This window comes from Peromyscus leucopus, chromosome 3, assembly GCF_004664715.2.
Source record: "Peromyscus leucopus breed LL Stock chromosome 3, UCI_PerLeu_2.1, whole genome shotgun sequence".
Classification (NCBI taxonomy): Eukaryota; Metazoa; Chordata; class Mammalia; order Rodentia; family Cricetidae; genus Peromyscus; species Peromyscus leucopus.
Window position 1 is genome coordinate 101,495,796 of NC_051065.1, and position 16,264 is coordinate 101,512,059.

The following is a 16,264-nucleotide window of genomic DNA, read 5'->3' on the forward strand; positions in this document are numbered from 1 at the left end:
GGCTGTGCAGGGAAGGCAGTGCCCTCTGAGCCAAGCCAACTGCACCAGCTGCAAGGCAAGCCTGAGCCACCTCAGGCCTCTGAGACTCCTGCCAGGGATGAGCAGAGGCTGGGGTTCCAGGGCAAGCCTCCTCAGGGGCTGGCCTCATGGTGGGGTGCCTGCTTGATTGTCGGGCAGTCTTTGACTAAGGTCCCAAAGAGTTGAGGAAAGCCTCATGTTCTGCTCTTCACCCAACCTTCAGCCTTGTCCCTGGGCAAGGACTACAACTGAGCTCACTTGTCCAGGAGTAAATATACACACTACATAGTAATATATACAGAGATGTTGGCCTGAGCCAAGAGCTGGATGAGAAAGTGTGGCCACCAAGGGTAGAAAGACTGCCAGGTCATTAGGGGCTGACAGGCTGGGGTAGATCCCATCAGTGGTTAACTCCTCTGGGCACTGGGCCATATCCCACTCAGTCGCACTTCTTCCAAGTTCACCAGAAGCTATGTCTTTGGCACCAATTGTCACTCTGGGAAGTTTTCATTCAACTTAGCGCCTTACAGAGACTGGGGTTGACAGCTCACTGCCTGTGTTCTGAAGCATTCTACATAAGGGCTGGGGATAGGAAAGACTCAAAGGCAAAGGATGGATCCAGGCCTTGGGAAAGAGGCCTCTGTTGTCATAGGGTTAAAAAAACAAAACAAAACAAAAAACCACCCGGTTTCAGGGTGCTTTCTCTTGGTGGGTAGAAAGCTGAGGTTCTGGGAAGGAGTGCATATATTTTTGCCATACTGTGGGGAAAAGCAGCCTACATAAGCATGAAGTACTCAGGCCAAACATGCTATATTTCACAGGTGCTAGAGCCAGGCGTGTGGCAGGGGGTGGGATTGGAAGAGATGCCAGATGGCTGGCACCCATGAGCCCTTTCCATAGACCCTGTGCTTCTGGAGCAAGGCATGCATGCCCTCACATGTGTTTTTGTATCTTAAGTATAAGACAAAGGGCTCCCTTTGTGGTGCCTGAAGATGGGCTAAGGTGCTTCTCAGGAAGCCAGATGCCCCACCCCCAACTCTGGCTCTTGACTGCTAAAGATGGAAACAAGCATAGCAACCAGAAGCAGGGTTGGTTGCCAGGGGGCAAAGCAAAGGAACCACAAGTGAGGGGCAGAGCTGCTGGCTCTCAAGGCATGCCTGAAAACTAAGATGTCCAAGACTCAGCCAGGAAACAGTGACCTGTCACTTGGGTTGGTAAAGGCTTAGGTCTACAGTTTTACCCAACTCTACTCAGCAAGAACACAGGTAAGACTTCTTGGACACAGTTTTGCAGAGAGCAGACTATGCCAACAAAAGGGGTGTGTTCCCTCTCCATGGATGAGGATGTGGTGTAGATGTAGTAGAGCCTGGGACTATTGACCTTGCTTCCTGCCCTGATGGCTGTGCACTGCCACCTGTTTCCCTCAACACCAGGCATTCCAGTGCCTCCCCTGCCCAGGAAGATGTCCAAATCCTGGGGTTGAGGAATGGAAGCCCCTGGGGGCGGGCTTGGCCAACTACCACATCACTTTGTGCTTTATCCAGGAGACAGGAAGGGCAGCACCTCTGGTCTTGGAGTCACAGGGAGCAGGGGCTACATGGATGCAGCTGGCAAAACAACTGACCACTAAAGGCAGCTGGGCCCCACGTGCACCTCCACCTCCCTTCTGAGCCACTGAAGGCGAGGAAAGTTGTGCTGTTGCCTGTGACTCCTGGGGACGGGGCTGGAGAGGGGGGAGCAACTGGAGGCAGCTGTGAGAGGTAGGGGTGTAGGTACCACACAGCCGAGGTTTCATGCGGGACTAGGCATGGAGTGTCCAGCATGATAGCCTTGGCATTTCAGTCTTCAAAGGACGGACAGAACAAGCCACACAACTCATGATGACAAACTGGGACAGAGCTATGGGATCTGGGAGCACTGAGCAGGGAGGGCGTACAGCAGTGGTAGGCGGCACTCATAGCTGGGTTCATGCTGTGGCCTAGCTGGAGAAAATTGACAAGACGATTCCACCTTGTACAGGAGCAAAAAAACCCTAAGATTTGGATGAGAGGCCAGGAATTTGAAAGATCTGCCCAAGTGAGGATTGCCAAGACTCATGCCTTAGCCACTGCAAGTTCTGAGAGGAGGAACTCAGGGATGCTCAGTCTTCGGGGCTTTGGTGCTCAAACAGACTTGGGTATGGTGCAAGGGCCTGTGACATACCCTGCCCCAAGTGTTCTATTGTAGCCTCAGCCCAGGGCTGTAAAGACTCGGGAAGATGGGCTGAGGACATTCTTTCCTCTGCCTTGGCACCAGCATCTGGCTCCTTGCCTCAAGCAAGCTGTTAAGTAAAGCAAGCCCCTTCTCCCCAAGCCTCAGCACAACAGGGAGCCCAGGGTCCTCCCTCCCTCCCATGTCCCTCAGCAAGAAGTGCTAAGTATAGAGACTGCTTTAAGCTTCGCTCTGGGGTGTGATAATGAGAAGTCTTTGTCTTACAGTAGTCTCCTCCACCTGGCCAGTCCTTTACCTGCTAGGGAGGTGTGGGTCTCGTCCTGGGAAGTTGCAGGCTTTTTTTTTTTTCTACCCTTTTAACCTTATCTCTATGGCCCTGCCCCAATTTCCCCTAACCTTCTACCTGGGTTCCTAGGCTTGCCTGGATCATCACTGGAGAATGAATGTGGACCTGGAAGAGAGACCCACTGTCTGACGGGACTGCCTCGCAGAGGGCTTGGTCAGGGAAAGGGGAGAAGAGTCCTCCTTGCCATGTCTGAGCTGCCTTAAGCCCCTTCTGGCCTGTGGCCTGACAGGCTCCTGAGCAGGAGCTGGCCTCAGGAAGGAGAGACCTGCCTGAACAGCTGAGGAGCTGCTGGGTCGTTACTGCAGATCCTCTTGAGTGGTGACAACCAGGTGCTGGTGTGCCAGCTCCTTGCTGGTTGTGCCAGCTGAGGATGTCATGTCATGGGGGTCTCAGGGCAGCTTCTGTCCAAGCCCCTGCCCTGGGGAGGCTGTGCTCTGGGTCACCTGTCACTTTGCTGTTGCAGTTAGACAGGGTTACTCAACCACTGTCTGGAACCTGGCGTAACACTAGGCCTCCAAAGGTCTAGTCCAAGCCAGGGCCCCTCCAGAGGTCCAAAGAGTGCCTTGGTGTGGGGCTGGCAGGGGCCCTGCCGCCCCTCACCCGGGTTAGCAGCCACCTTCCACTTTGACGTGCAGAATCTTCGAGAAGCCAGGCCTCCGTCGCAGGGCCTAGAGATAGAGCCCCAGGTTAGCTCTTCGTTGGTGCTGGGCAGATGAATTGATGCCACCCTCACCAGCCCCAGCCAAAGGATCTTTTGTGGCCTCAGAGCCCACCCCTCACCTGGAGTTTTGTCACCATGTCCTCAAACAGCTTCTGGGCCTCGGGGCTGCTGGGCTCTTTGAAGTAATCAGCAATCCCAATCTGCACCACAATGGATTTGAGGTTCCTGCAGATGCCTGGCAGAAGGCAGGTAAGGGAGATGGAGCTTGGCAAGGGCAGTGTGCTCCATGGGTTTCTCTCATGAATGAAATCAGAGCCCCACTGGGAAACACACATGGGCCAGCTACAAGAACAAGAGTGTCAGGCCTGTGCTGGTACAGCTCCTAACGGACATCTTAAGAAGGCAGGGAAGATATTCTGGAAGGACAAGTGTGTGACAGCAAGCTGCTCAGTGCCCTAACAGCTTTCTGGCAGAGGGCACAGCTTGTACCATGGCCTGGGCACTTGGAAATGACTAGCTGCTGAACTGAGACTGAGTGTGGAGTCGGATGGGTGGGAGGCAATCAAGTCTTCTTGAAACAAGGGCTTCAAGAATTATTGGCCATGATGTCAGGGAGAGGTGCAGCAGGGAGGTCAGGAGCTGGGAGGGGCCTAGAGAGCATGATGTAGGGGGCTGAGTAGTGAGTTCTGGTGGACCATTTAGGTGGACATGAGGCTGAAGGAAGGTAAATAGGAAGGCTCAGGAGGTGATAACGGTCAAAGAAATAGGTATGGTGGCCCAGGTCTGTCACCTCAGCTACTCAAGAGGCTAAGGCGTGAGGATCGTAAGTTCAAGGCCTGCCTGCTGCACAGCTTAGTCAAACTGTCTCAAAATAAAAATGTAAGAAAGGCCAGGCATTGTAGCACTCGCCTTCAATCCCAGCACTGGGGGTGCAGAGGCAGGCAGGTCTACAGAGTGAGTTCCAGCATAGCCAGGACTTTGCAGAGAGACCCTGTCTCATGGGGTGGGGGACGGGTACTGCTTAGCAGTACAGCACTTAAAGCACTGGGTTTAACCCAGTACTGGTGGGGAAAAAACCAAGGAACCTTCAATCAATCTGCATGGAAACCTCCCAGAGGCCAGTGGTCCTGAGTGGTGGTCCAAGTGAAGGCAGAGAGGAATGACCATGGAGATGGGATGATGTGGGCAGCAGAGGAGTCAGAGTGAAGTCCTTACCCCAAGAAATGTCCCAGAGGACTTAAAATTCTATGACCTTTACCCTACCATCTAGAAAGTCGAAAGATGAGACTGCAGAATTCAGAAAGCAAAGTCATGTGCTCAAGAGCAGCATTGCAACCCTTGATGATGCCCTGTCTGCTCTCTGCCTCCGCCCCAGTGGGAGGCTCACACAGGAACCATTGGCACCACACACAACTCCCGGTGCCACTATGGGCCAGAATGGAACAGTAGATATCCTGTGCAGCTAAACAGTTGGCATCAAATGCTGCTGGGCCTGGAGTACCATCCTGGCCTCAGAGATGCTGAAGGAGCCAGGAAGAACACTGCTCTGTCTGCCTCAGCACTGGCACATGCTGGTTAGAGCAATAGGAGATCGTTACACTGAATGGTTGTAGGAGAGAGAGAGCGCCTAACAGCCATTACCATTTCATCAGAGTGGCTATGACTATCCCAAGGGACCCTCGAGACTGGTCTTGTTGATCTCTTTTCCTCATAGAAAAACTGGAGAGTCATCAGACAGATGCTCACCTGAGCTATCAGTCATCCCTTCCTCCCCAGCCCTGCCAGATGTGTGCAGTTTTGCCCTGGCTGCACCTTGGAGGCATTAGACTCTGACTAGAGTATGGAGAGCTTCACCTATGTAGCTATAAGGGAGCTGTCATCTGTGCTGAGATAAATCTGTTGAGTGGTATGGCTACTTTGGGGTAACCCATACTCTGTATGTAACCCTCATTCATGCTCTGTAAATAAGCCATAAACTCCATGGTTCACCAAGTTGGACTTTTGGTGGCACTGTTTGGTAGATCATAGGTGCCCTTTCTAGGAGGAGCAGGCAACTGTTTGCATCTCCCCAGGAAAAGTTCACTCAATGCTGCAAAATGTCCAAGGATAGGCTATAGCCATACCCTGCTCTGTACCCCCAAACCCCATTGCTCACTGTTAAAATGTAGCAGGGCCTTCGGGGTGACAGGGGTGGCCGTGAGCACCAGCATCTCCAATCCCTTCAGGCCTTCCCGGCAGACTTCAGCTGCCACCTCCTGGGTAATCTCTGACACATGGTCCAGTTCTAGCACCTGCAGCCGCATGCAGTTTCTTGCTAGGAGAGGAAGAAGAGAAGCCTGGTGTTAAACTCCCTGACCCACCTCCTGCCCAGCACTCAGTCCCTCGCCATCACTCAGGCTGCAGACCCTAACTCTGGTGGGATTTCATAGGCAGCATCTCACCCTTGCCTGCTTCTTACCTACCCACTCCAACCCCAAGGAAAGACTCACCAAGTGATGCCAGACCCTGTACCCCACAGCCGGCACCACCTACACCCAGGGCCCGGAGGTGGGGCCAGCAGCGTCCAATCATCTGCAGGCAACGGTTGCTGAACCGGGTGGGCTGCTGGCTGAAGAGTGAAGAGTGAAGAGTGGTCAGGGAGGCATTGTGAAGTGAAGAGTGCAGAGAGGTCATGCAGTCCCAAGTGTGAGCATCCCTGGAGGTCCCTATCCATGCCTCAGGCACGCACCTTGCCAACAGTCCAGTTGTCAGACAATAGCTCATCTCTGACTCCGCCCCTCCCCTCTTACCACATCGGGCACCTTCAGATTCTGGAGCCAACCAGAGAGCGCTGTAGACCAGAGCCCCACCTCAGTCTCCATTTACCCTGCACCTGGTGACCAGATACTCATCTGTCTGTTACAGCCGAGACAGCTGAACCGGGCCCTGGCGTTCAGGGTGACAATGAGGACAGCTCCCACCCTCACAGCAGACAGTCTATGACATACAACATTTAGCAGTCTGACTTTAATCTGTCCCTGCTACCTAGCCTTGAACTTGTAGCAACCCTGCCTCAGCCTCCCAAGGGCTGAGGTTATAGACCACACCTAGCTTCTGGTACTCTTGTTTGTTTGGATTTTTTTTTTCTTCTTTCTTTTTGGAGCTGAGGACCAAACCCAGGGCCTTGCACTTGCTAGGCAAGCGCTCTACCACTGCACTAAATCCCCAACTCCTAGATTTTTTTTTTTTAAAGGAGTGACCTCAGCCCAGGCTGAGTGACCTCAAACTCATGATACAGCTGAGGATGACCTTGAACTCCTGATCCTCTTGCTTCTACCTCCCAAGGGCTGGGATGACAGGTGTGTACCACCATGTTTGGCTCAATACACCCTTCTTAAAGCTGACAATCTCCCCAAAAGCTTCCTTGTACTTTCTACATGAGATCCACCGATCCACATCTTTTAGCAAGGCCTTCATGATGTTTCCCCGCCTGCCTTTCCATCATTGCTGGCTTGCCTACCCTACTCACACCAAACTTCATCCCTCAACATCCATTCAGGCAACAGTATCTGTCATCTGATATGCCCAGGGTAGCAAGGACACAGAAACGAACATCCACAGAGTCTTCCTTGAGAACCAAGTCTAGTAGGGGAGCCTGAAGTAGAAATTACAACCGAATGGATGATATTAAGGTCAGGATGAGGGACAGCAGGGACCTAGTAGGGGACCACAATGGCAGACTCCACCAGGGTATTAGAGGGCCTGGGAGGAGCTGGCACATAGGGGAATCACTGGGAGGGTAAGGGGCAGGGCAGAGAAGCCTGGGAATCTGAGGAAGTCCCAAGAAGAGCAAGGGATGATTTGCACCCTGGGTTTGCCAACAACTGATTTGTTCTTGTTTTGAGATGGGATCTTGCTAAATTGCTCATACAGGTCTTGAATTCTCAACCTGAGCTGGAGTAAGCGGAGATGAGGTGTGTGACGGCACACCCAGCCTGCTCTATGTATTATTTCCTGACTTCCCGGCCTGCTTATCGTAGGCCAGGCTAGTGTTGACTGCACACACACATACTATGGACTTTACAGTCTCCATGGACAGACACCACTGAGCCAGTAACGGCTCTCATAATCTAAGCCGCAAAGCTAAGGTGTGAGTGGCAATGCCAGGCTGTCAGGGTGGCTCGGTCGGTAACGGCGCTTACCTCCAAGCCTAATAACATGAATTTGATCTAGAGACTCACATGTGGAAAGAATGACTCTTAAGTTGTTCCCCGACCTCCACACAGATACCCGATTCCCACCCCCAAATATGTCATAAAAAATTTAAGGGCAGTGCCACAAGCCAGAGAGAGACAGCCCAGCTCCTTACTATCAACACACTGACCACTGTGTGTGATCTGTCCCCGACACTGACTTGCTCAGTCCTCAGCCCCAGACCAGGCGCACTGCTGCTCCCTCCCGACCCCCCCCCCCCCCCCCCTTGCCTGGGCTTACCAAGGATGAAGGGGTGCCACCTGGAGGGAGACAATCTCTCTGCAGCCTGCACCCAGGGCCCAGATCACCTCATGGCCCACAGGGTCTGTGGCACTCCTGCGGAAAAGCCAAAGCTCAAGTGACCCAACCGTGGTGGCCTCTGTGGTCACCAAGAAGCAAGACCATGTGGTAGCTAGGGACCAAGGCATAGAGGGTGTGAGCTGTGCTTCTGGAAGGGAAGACCCACCTGTAGGTGACGGCCTGCAGGGCACGGCAGTAGCAGCTGGCCAGCCAGAGTGACCGGTCAGTGAGGATGTTGGGACAGTGGGAGATACGCAGGATCAGCAGGTTCCCACCAGCCGCCTTCAGCAGGGACTCCAGCCCTGCTTCAAGACAGCCCCTGAGGATGGGCCAAGAGGTCAGGGAGTTGCTGGTGGTCACTTCCTCATCTGGGAAGCATCCCCACTTAAACTCAGGGGCACGCACTCACCCACCCACCCACCGCAGGCCTCACCGGGTGCTCCGGGCATATTCCTCCTTGCTTTCCTTCTTTCCCCGCTGTCGGGGCTTCAGATTCTGTAACGTTAATGAGTGGGCCTGGGTACACCATTGAGCCAGCATCGCCAGGAACTGGGGAAGATCAAGTGATATGAACAGAGATAGACTCGACTGGCTGGCGATGGGTTAGCTCTGAGGAGGAGGAGGCGCCATGAGAGTGTAGGGAAACCAGGGCAGTGAGGGTTACAAAGACTAGACCTCTACTGCTGCTAAGAGCTAGGCTCCCAGAAGGGCAGGGGCAGGCACCTTGGAACAGACTCGGGCATTCTCAAGCAGCACCCTGGTCCAGACGGCAGGATGGCGGGCCACAAAGCGCCAGTCTCGACAGACCTCTGCAGCATGTAGCAGCGTGCGGGTATCCAGGTAGGTGAAGATACAGAAGAGGGCGGCGCGCATCTTGAGGATCTCTGGGCTGATGACCTCATTGGAGCGCGAGGGGCTACCTCTCTCCACCCGACGGCCTCGCCCACTGCCTCCCTCAGGGCGGGCTGTAGAACATGGGGGCCAAAGGAGACAGTGGGGTGTAAAAGAGCAGTTACAGGGCTGTGGGTGGGGAGCTGGGGCAAGGCAGGAGCTGGCAGGAGGAGGGGTGAGTAAGAGACCCACACTGGGGACCAGCTCCCAGGGAAGACAGCAGGTCCCCTGCTTTCCCCTTCTCTATAATACCCCAAGTTTTACTAATTGGAAAGGGGTGTCTGTTGCTTTGTCACACACCCAAAACTTTTTCAGACATGGTCTCGTGTATTCCAGCCTAGCCTTGAACTCACTATGTAGCCCAGGATGACCTGGAACTTCTGACTGTCCTGCATCTGCTGCCCAAGTACTAGGATTAGAGATGTGTACCACTATGTCCAGTTTGAGGTGCTAGAGATCAAAGCCCTGGATTCTAGATGAACTACCTCTCCAGCCCTAAACTTCCCTTTTGAGGGTCACCCTGACTCTCAGCCTCAGAGCCCCAAATAAACGCTCGGCTCTTCTCCCCTACCTGTGATGGAGTCCACCACGTACACAGACCCCCTTAAATGGAGCATCCTTGGGTCATTGCAGGCCTGGCCTGTCACACAAACCCCTGCTCCAAGCTTGAAGAGTGTTTTACAGGTAGACAAGAATAAGAGAGGTGTAGGAGTCAAGGGTCACCACCTCCACCCTGGGTCCCCTGAGACAACCCAGCACCCTGGAAGGCTGGATTCTCTACCCGCTTTCCCAGGACTTACCTGAGAGGCGGCTGTTCAAGGGCCCGGCTACAGCAGGTGCAGGGCGTGGGACATCCGAGGGGCCCTCAGCCTCTGATTCAGTAGTTCGGGAGCCCACGTCTGAGACGTCCCCCTCCTCCCCCTCGGTGCTGTGACGGCGCGGTCGGCGCTGCCAGTTCTGGATGGCCTGTCGTCGAAGGCCTGAACTACGAGGGGGCTGGGACCGTTCTGAACCACCGTTGGTAGCCTGGGCCCGCGAACCCAAGCCCCCAGGGCCACTGTCCTCCGAGGGCCCTTCCTCTGGCCGGGGCAGCTCCAGACTGTCACTGTCATAGCAGCCTGAGCTCTGGGATGCAGCTGGCACACGGCTGGAGGCCCTGGGGTGGGTGGGGGAGTGCAGAGTGAAGGCTGAGGGATACCAGATTGCCCCAACTCCCGACACTTTCCTTACCACCAGCCAAGGGGAGGCCCACTCGCCTGCTTTCCAAAAGTTCCCTGAGCATGGAAAGGCAGACTGGTGATACCAAGGAGGGTGGGCACAGAAGGAGATGAGCCTCTGATGGGCCAGCAAACCTTCCAGGGTGAGGGTAGGCTGTGTGGGGTGGGCCAAGGCTTACCCTGTGCTGGGAGAGGAGCCATGCCGTGAAACGGCGTATGTGCTTGGCAGAGCTGGGCCTGCGTGGTGTTCTCGCTGTAGCCCCCAGAGTGGAAGGGAAAGGAAGGATGGGCAGAGGAGGCCAGAGGAGAAAGCAACAGTCGGAGAGAGAGGAAGATGGAGAGAAGAAAGGAAGGAGAGGAGAGAGAGAGAGAAGAATAAAGTTGGAAAAGATGGACGAATGGACAGACAGACAGTCCAGACAGGCAGGCTCCCAAATCCCTCCCAATGCACCCCACCCAGCCTCCCAGGGCCCAGCTTGTGGCTCCTAGGCTCTCACTGGCAGGAAAGTAACAGAGATCGGCTTCTGAAGGTTGAGGCGATTGAAGCACCCTGCCACAGCCTCAGAGCCAGCCAGCACTCCCGCCCTGACAGAGTGGACCGCCCTCCCACTTCAGGTCTGGGGGTGCTCCTGGGGGAACAGGCAAAGGAGGCAAGTTGGGGTGGTGTGGGGGAAGGCTGTGGGGACCAGAGGAGCAGGTGAGAAGCCAGGGCACGTACACACTCACCATTCTGCCTGGGCCTCTCACCCCAGGCCCTGAGGCACTGCCCCCACCTCCTCGGCCCAGGCTGGCACTAGGTGTGCTGCCACAGCTGCTGCTGATGACCTGCAGCTGGCGCTCGGCCCTGTCTGCACGCTCCAGGAGCTCCTCAATGAACTGTTGCAGCCGCAGCTTGGCACTGGCCTCCCGAGCCGCTGTCTCCTTCAGGAACTGGTCGATCTGCACCACCTCCCTGGGCCGGGAGCAGTCTCTTACCCTAGGTCCCTGGCCCGACTTCCCATTGGAGGAAAGCCTGGCAGCGGCCTAGAGCGTTGGCTCATGGTCCCATGGAGAGTGCCCAGCACGCAGACCCACACGACGGCACACATGCAACACAAACAGGCAGACACACAAGTCGCCACACACTCAGAACACACACACCTGGACACCCCCGTTAATACTGAAGTCAACCTGACAGAATCTAGAATCACCCAGGAGACAAACCTCTGGACACATCTGTGAGGAAGTTTCTAGACTGGGTTAACCGAGGTGTGAAGATCCACCCTAAATTTGCATGGCATCATTCCCTGGGCTGAGTCCCAACTGAATAAAAGGTTGAAAGCATGCTGAGCAGGAACCTCCATCTCAGTTTCCTGGCTATAGATGACCCCTTGACCAGCTACTTCACACTCCTGAGACCACACCCTTCCTGCCATGATCCATTGTCTCCCCAAACTGTGAGCTGAAGGAAAGAAGCCCTTTTCTCCTCTTCAAGTTGCTTTTTAAAAACACAGTTTCACTACACGTGGCAGGAACAATCGCTCATTCAGCCACTTGTTGCTCTTGCAGAAGTCCTGAGGTTGGTTCCCAGCACCCACATACTGGCTCACAACCACCCTAACTCCATTTTCAGGGGATGCAACATCCTATTCTGACCTCTGCGGGCACCAGAGGTCATGCATTCAAGCACAATACTCATACACATAAAAAAAATAGTCAAAATAAATCTAACACAAAAATTGACTCACATCTGTGCTCCAACACATGTGCAGAGGCTGGAGGCCAATGGGAAGGAGTCAGTTCTCTCCTTCCACCATGTGGGACCCAGCGAACAAACGGACAGCCCTTTAAACTGTACGAGGTATTTCGCCATAGCAACGAGAAAAGTAACTAAACACAACTGGTCTTAGGGACACAGTCATGGGTATGCCCATCCTATACACAGCCACCTCCAGGCACATGCAGAGTCCCACAAGCAAAAGCAGACATCCTTCGTTCCCTGTGGTCTCCATACACAGCCTCCTCACATAGTTACATGCCCAAGCATACCCCGAGAGCCTCAGGGCTATGAACACATATCCTCACTTGGTCCAATACACAGTCCTCAGCATGTTCCTATGTATGCAGTCACGCTCATTCTCAGGGCACATTCACACTCTGAAATACATTAAGAACCATGGAGAGCCCCGCCCACCAACCCAATCAAACACACGCACGTACTCTTATCAAAACGCACTGAGTCACATCAACACAGACAAAACCATAAAGCACTCGTATAGTCTGCCCCATCGTCTGAGGGGTATGTAAACACGCAGCACCCTCGCAGTTACCTGCACGTGTGTGTATCCCGGCACGCATTCAGCTGTTCATGCATCCGTTAAACATTTAATCCAGGTGCCAGGCGCTACTGGAGATTCAGGGGAAACGTACTGAACAAAAGAAGGAAATCCCGGCCTGCTTGGAACTTGGTATGACAATGAGAACAAACAAACAAATGACTCCATTTGCAGACTAGAGAAACAAGGAGGTGGCCAGAAAAGATGGCTGAGGAGGAGCAAAAGGAAAGGAAAGCTAAATGTAGTGCACGGCAATAATTCATGAGGCTGAGGCAGGAGGATCATGAGCTCAAAGGCTACACAGTGAGAGTCTACATCAGACACTGTACAGATGGATCCAGGATGGTGATGAACATGAAGTTTACTGAGGACACAAAGATGGTGTGGAGGTGGCAACCTGACCCCAGAGGGTAGGTTCGGGAACCAGAAATACAAGAAAGGCCTTCAAGAAGCCAAGAGCAAAGAATTAGAAGGTTAAGAAGCAGCAGGTTTATGGGACCTGAGAAAGATGCAATTGTGTCTGCATGCTTTTACGAAGTACAAGACGGCATGGAGAATTGGGCCAGTTCTTTGGGTAGGCTAAAGGGAAATCTGGTACAAAATTCAAGAGCTGCCTGGCCTGGCTATCGAAGGTGAAGAAACACACGTATTCCGAGCTCCCAATTCATCACGACACACTCGGACCCGCAGGCACCACTATCACGGACTCATCTTAGAACTTGTGTTCCAAAGCCTGACCACATGAAGACACCTCAGGCACGTGCAGGCGTAAGTGAGTAACATCCAGAGACACCCACCCACTCGACTCCCAGGGTCTACTCACTGCTGCTTGCGGCTCAGCTCCTGTTCCTTATGCACCAAGTCCTGCTTAAGCGAGGCCAGCAGTTCCACGCTCACGTCCACTTGGCGTGAAAGCTCAGATGCACGCTCCTCCAGCTCCTCCTTCTCGCGTCCCAGCCGTGCACTCTCCTGTCGCGCAGTCTCCAACTCCGCCGCCTTGCGCTCCAGCTCAGCCTGTAGCCGGCCCACCTGGCCGGCGATCTTCTGCTCCACCTCCTCGCTCAGCCGCTCCAGCCTCCGGTCCACCTCCAGCTTCTCCAGCGCACGGATCTTGAGGCGTGCCAAACCCTCTTCGTAGGCGACATCCGCAGGTGATGGTGAAGCTGGCGATGCGGAGGCGGGCCCGGAACAAGGACCAGGGCCGGGCCCGGGTGGAGGCGTCGAACAGGCAGAGGATGCCACGGACTTGCGCGCGAACAACTCGCCGAGTGGGATTTCGATCTCGCGTAGTGCATAGCGCGCGGCAGGCACGAGCCCCGGCTCGGCCAGCTCCTCGCAGGGCAGGCTGGCGGGCACCAGGTCGCCAGGGAAGTGAGCCAGCGGCGCGTGGTGGTGATGATGGTGCAGCAGGTGCGGCCCCGTGGGCGCTGGCCCTGCCGCCTGCTCCTTGCCCTGGAAGGACGTGCTCTCGAAGACCTCGCGCCGGGCCCCGGGCACCGCCAGCAGGGCGGCGGGCTCAGGCGCCAGGGGGAAGCCAGAAGCGGCGGCAGCAGCCGCTGCAGCAGCGGCCGCGCCGTCGCAGATACTGTTCGTCTTGGAGAGGATGTAGAGCGTCTCGTAGGTGTGGCTGTATTCCAGGTGCGCGCGCAGTGACGACAGGCTCCGGAAGCGCTTATGCTCCCCGCAGCGCGGGCATCGGTATGGTAAGTCCAGCGAGGCCATGGCCCCGCTGCCTTCGGGGCACGCCGGCTCCACCGCGGCCGCCTCACCGGTCAGCCGGGCGCGCTCATGGGGGGCCGCGGGTGGGCCCGGCCTGCGGGATCAGGACGACTCTGGTCACCAATAGCCAGGGCCCAGGAGGCTAGAAGAAAGAACGTGAGGCTCAGCAGCCTGCTAGCCGCACCCCCCACCTGCCACTCCCAGGTCCAGCAATCCTGTACCCTGGCTCTATGAATACGCCTAGGATGGAGGGCTCTGGGACCTGTGCACAAGAGTGCGACTTCTCGCTGGAAATGGAGGTACGGACTATGGTCCTCCAGGTGTGGCCAGGCTGACCTCCTGCCTTTCAAGTGCTGAAATTACTAGGTATAGATTTTTTTTTTTAATTAATTATGAATGTTTGTTTTGGAAGGCTGGAGAGATGGCCTCGCACTTAAGAGCACTTGTTGTTCTTGCAGAGGACCTGGGTTTGGGTCCCAGAACGCACCTAACGGTTCCCAACCATTCTAATTCCAGGGAATCCGTTGCCTTCCTCTGACTTCCCTGGCACCAGGCAAGCACATGGTGCACATGCAGGCAAAACACTCATACGCAGCAAATAAAATTTTAAAAATGTTTAAGGAATGTTTGATTTAAAAAAAATTGCTTCCCAGTGGGGCAGGTGCCAAGAGGATGAGACCTTCAGGATTATCCTTATCTACACAGAGAGGTGCAGCTAGCCTGATCTACTGGAGACTCTGCATCATAGAGACAAAAATGAATTATTATTGTTGTTACTACGTTGTTTGTTGATAGACTGTTTAATACAGGATCTTAGTCCCTAGACTTGCTGGCCTGGAACTCACAGTGTAACTCAGGTTGGCTTCAGACTTTCAGGAACTCACTTAGCCTCTCAAGTGCTGGGATTACAGGGATGAGCCACTGTGCCTGGCTTAAAGGGATTTTTTTTTTTTTAAATTATTAAAGGGGCCAGGAGGTGGTGGTGCACACCTTTAATTCTTGCACTCGGGAGGCTGAGGCAGGCAGATCTCTGTGAGTTCCAGGCCAGCCTGGTCTACAGAGTGAGTTCCACGACAGCCAGGGCAACACAGAGAAACCCTGTCTCAAAAAACAGAACAAAAAAAAAAAAAAATAAAGGAATAATTTTAATTACAATGATTCCTGACCCAGAAAAAAGTGCCAAGCACTGTTCAACAACAGGATGGGATTCCGGTGTGGTGACATAGATCTTTATTTTAATCCCAGCACTCATAGGCCAAGCCAGGTGAATTGCCAAATGAAGATTGTTACAGAATTAAGATCCCAATCAAGAAAACAGTAGAATGGAATAATTGTATATTCATAATGGACTGCTACTCTGTAGTAAGAAAAGAACCAGTATCCATAACAACAGATGAATATGTTTAGTATTATGGGAAGGAAGCCAAACAGAACATACTGCAAGATTCCAGAGTTGGACGTCAAGAGCAGACCAAATGGATGGAGACACAAGTCAGAACAGAGGCTTGTGTCTGCAGTGAATTGGGAAGGGGTAGGAAGGAACCTTGTGTGCTGTCGAGAGTGTTCTGTAGCTTACCCGGGGCTTGTGTTTCTGTAGGCCGGTGTGGACACAATCATCAAGACATGCATACAAACCAACCCTGGGGTGTTCCATGTACCCTAGCTCATGTAGGTGACATCTAAGAAGGTTCTCAAGCACATGCTTAATTTTCATCTTAGGGAGACCTGAGCCATCGTGCAGGCTGAACCACTGGAACCAAGATGCTCAGCTATGATGCTGTAGGTGGCCCTGATCCCATGCCCGCCGAAATTCCAGGCACTGCCTCCAGTGGGCATTCCTGCCCTTCCCCCCAAGGGCCCTATTGTCTTTCCTCAATCATTCCTGGCAAGGAGCTCACCCAGCCTCCGCTGCCCATCCTGCCACCTGTGGCTTCTAGCCCTTCGCCTCTTTTCCACTCCTCTCTCATCTGCTCCCCCTTTTCAGCCGCCTGAATCCAGGCTTCGTGCCCCTCAGGACAACCCAGTTGTTATCAAGCTCTTTATCTGTTGGCGGGTGCGTGACTGTTCCGTCCTCATAGGCTGCCTCCATACTGCCCAGGGTGGGCTTTCCTCAGGGTTCTGTGACTTTCTGCTCTTAACTGATTCCAGCCTCTTTGTAGGGTAATCCCCACTGCCTCTCTCTGTTCCCACTGACTCCTACCTTGAGGCTTCTCTCAGCTCCACCTCTCCTTCCTGAGGGCCTCCAGAGGGTCCTGCTTGCCTTGTGCCATCTCCTCAGGGATGGAGAGACCTCTCTTCCCACGGCTACCCAGTGCCTAGCCTCCTCCTCATATCAGCACTCTGCTTTGATCTT

General features: G+C 54.1%; 1 protein-coding gene across 1 annotated transcript in view; it reads right to left on the bottom strand.

The window, feature by feature from the left end:
• Positions 1–1,261: 1,261 nt before the first annotated feature.
• Positions 1,262–16,264, bottom strand: part of Fbxo41 (F-box protein 41) — a 30,524-nt gene continuing 15,521 nt past the window's right edge. The window contains exons 2-13 of the mRNA XM_028860197.2: positions 13,016–14,053; positions 10,604–10,829; positions 10,057–10,130; positions 9,461–9,816; positions 8,493–8,734; positions 8,203–8,318; positions 7,936–8,088; positions 7,710–7,805; positions 5,726–5,844; positions 5,392–5,550; positions 3,356–3,471; positions 1,262–3,243 (exon numbers count right to left, since the gene is read on the bottom strand). Of these exons, the coding sequence (XP_028716030.1) occupies positions 3,181–3,243; positions 3,356–3,471; positions 5,392–5,550; positions 5,726–5,844; positions 7,710–7,805; positions 7,936–8,088; positions 8,203–8,318; positions 8,493–8,734; positions 9,461–9,816; positions 10,057–10,130; positions 10,604–10,829; positions 13,016–13,914 (2,619 nt within the window). The 5' untranslated portion in view covers positions 13,915–14,053 and the 3' untranslated portion in view covers positions 1,262–3,180. The remainder of the gene's footprint in view (positions 3,244–3,355; positions 3,472–5,391; positions 5,551–5,725; positions 5,845–7,709; positions 7,806–7,935; positions 8,089–8,202; positions 8,319–8,492; positions 8,735–9,460; positions 9,817–10,056; positions 10,131–10,603; positions 10,830–13,015; positions 14,054–16,264) is intronic.